This window comes from Echinops telfairi, unplaced genomic scaffold (genome assembly GCF_000313985.2).
Source record: "Echinops telfairi isolate 266 unplaced genomic scaffold, ASM31398v2 ScPeMD7_23;HRSCAF=83, whole genome shotgun sequence".
Lineage (NCBI taxonomy): Eukaryota > Metazoa > Chordata > Mammalia > Afrosoricida > Tenrecidae > Echinops > Echinops telfairi.
In genome coordinates this window covers 24352005-24353829 of record NW_022103920.1, presented here as the reverse complement: position 1 = coordinate 24353829, position 1825 = coordinate 24352005, and the positions used below count along the sequence as shown (strand labels likewise).

At 43.1% G+C, this 1825-nt stretch overlaps 1 protein-coding gene across 1 annotated transcript in view; it reads left to right on the top strand.

The window, feature by feature from the left end:
- The window catches only part of CPED1 (cadherin like and PC-esterase domain containing 1), a 337576-nt gene that overhangs the window by 130280 nt on the left and 205471 nt on the right, over window positions 1–1825 (top strand). The window contains exon 9 of the mRNA XM_013005960.2: window positions 921–1053. Within this exon, the coding sequence (XP_012861414.1) occupies window positions 921–1053 (133 nt within the window). The remainder of the gene's footprint in view (window positions 1–920; window positions 1054–1825) is intronic.

Below are 1825 nucleotides of genomic sequence, written 5' to 3'. Positions count from 1 at the left end.
ATCAATTCCCCCTTTCTACACCCCCCTTCCCTCCTGGTATCGCCACTGTCACCCCTGGTCCTGAGTGGTTCATCTGTCCTAGACTCCCTGCGTTTCCAATTCCCATCTGTACCGCTGTGCATCCTCTGGTCTAGCCAGGTCTGCAAGGCAGAATTGGGGTCCTGGTAGTTGGGGGAGGAAGCGTTTAAGAACTAGAGGAAGGTGTTTCCATTTTAAAAGGCCTAATAAATACCGTCTTACAAAATCGCTGGACATGTTTGAGATTTCCAAAATCATGAAGGGTGGCAAACACTAGCGTCAGCAACGCGGTATTTCCAGGGAATCAACTCAAGTTTTCTGTGAAATATTGTCCCCACAACAAAATTCTACTCCCGTGGCTGCCAGAGCTCCTTTCTGAGCTCGGGTGGGGACACATCAGCTTGGTGCTGGTGATAGTTACACTCACCACGTCCACCCCACCTTGTCCACCGGGAACTTTGGCATCCATTAGTCTGATTTCTGCCCTGCTCTGTGATAAGACAGCACACGACAGCACCAAGCAGTGGTAACTGCTAGTGAGTGGATTTTGACTCACAGCCAAGTCCTTGTTTAGCAGTGTAGATGTGTCCCCCCTGGGGTTTTCACAGCTGGGACCCTTCTGAAGTAGATGGCTAGGAATTGCTTCCAGACCACGCTGGGGCACTGGAAGGTCTAGCCGGCCAAGTTCTTTGATGGCTTTAGCATACCAGGGTCTACATGACAAAAGTTTTGTTCTAACTGAATATCCACATGCCCTGGAGCCAACTCTTGATTGGAATGGAGGGGAAATGTGCTGTGTGCCTTGGCAGACCCTGAGGCAGAAGGTCCCACACGCGATTGTGGAAATGGTTCCTAAAACAAACGATAGAATGACTCTCTTCTGCTCTTTTCCTTCTTTCCAGACTTACAGCTTCCAGTCAGTCCCTACGTGTGTCTGGATCGACCTGCAGAATTAAAACGGACAGCTTCACATCACCTCTTCAAAACAGTGAGGTCACAGGTGTGGAAAGCATGGGATTGGAGACGTGAACCACTGTAAGCCCACCGTTTGGAATGGTCTATCCAACTCACACCAACAGCAAGAAGCACAGGAGAAATCTAGGGACTTCCACACATTTAAACGATTGCCTCCTGTTCCATAAATTGTCAAGGATCCCTTTTAATAAAGAATGCCACCACCAATTTTCTTTTACAGGAATTAAACGCTCTCCTTCCGTAGAATAGACACGTGGACAGATAGGAACTTCTCCAGTAAGTTACACTGATGGAAATAGAATTTAAAACCTTGAAAATATGAAACAATAAAAATTTAACTTCCATTTTATATTCAAATGGCATTGCCTTAGTCTATGAGTATGGATAAATACATTTTTCCCCAAGCTATTATTTTTTTTATAGCTTTCAGCATCTAGGAAAGCCAGTCAGCTGTAGGGCACAGAGATACCCACGCTACCTCCAGGGAAAATATTTGAGATTATAGCTAAGCAAAATTGAAAAATGCAAATTTTCATTCTCTCAAGCAAGACACACACAAATTTGCCTCATTTAAAGCTATAATTATTAAGTGGTATTTCAGTAGTTAGTAGTAGTTATTGGGAAAACTATAGGCACTTTAAGCTTACCCAAACTTTAAACATTAAAATAGCAGAATCTTTTTCTAGAAGAGCTTTGATACATATGGGATAGAGCATATGGCAGGGAAGCAAATTGTTAAGCATGTGTGTTATTTGTGATGAGAATATATTTGTCTCATCACAAAATAATAAATAAGTGTTATCAAGTGTTATTTTCTTTTGTACATTGAATT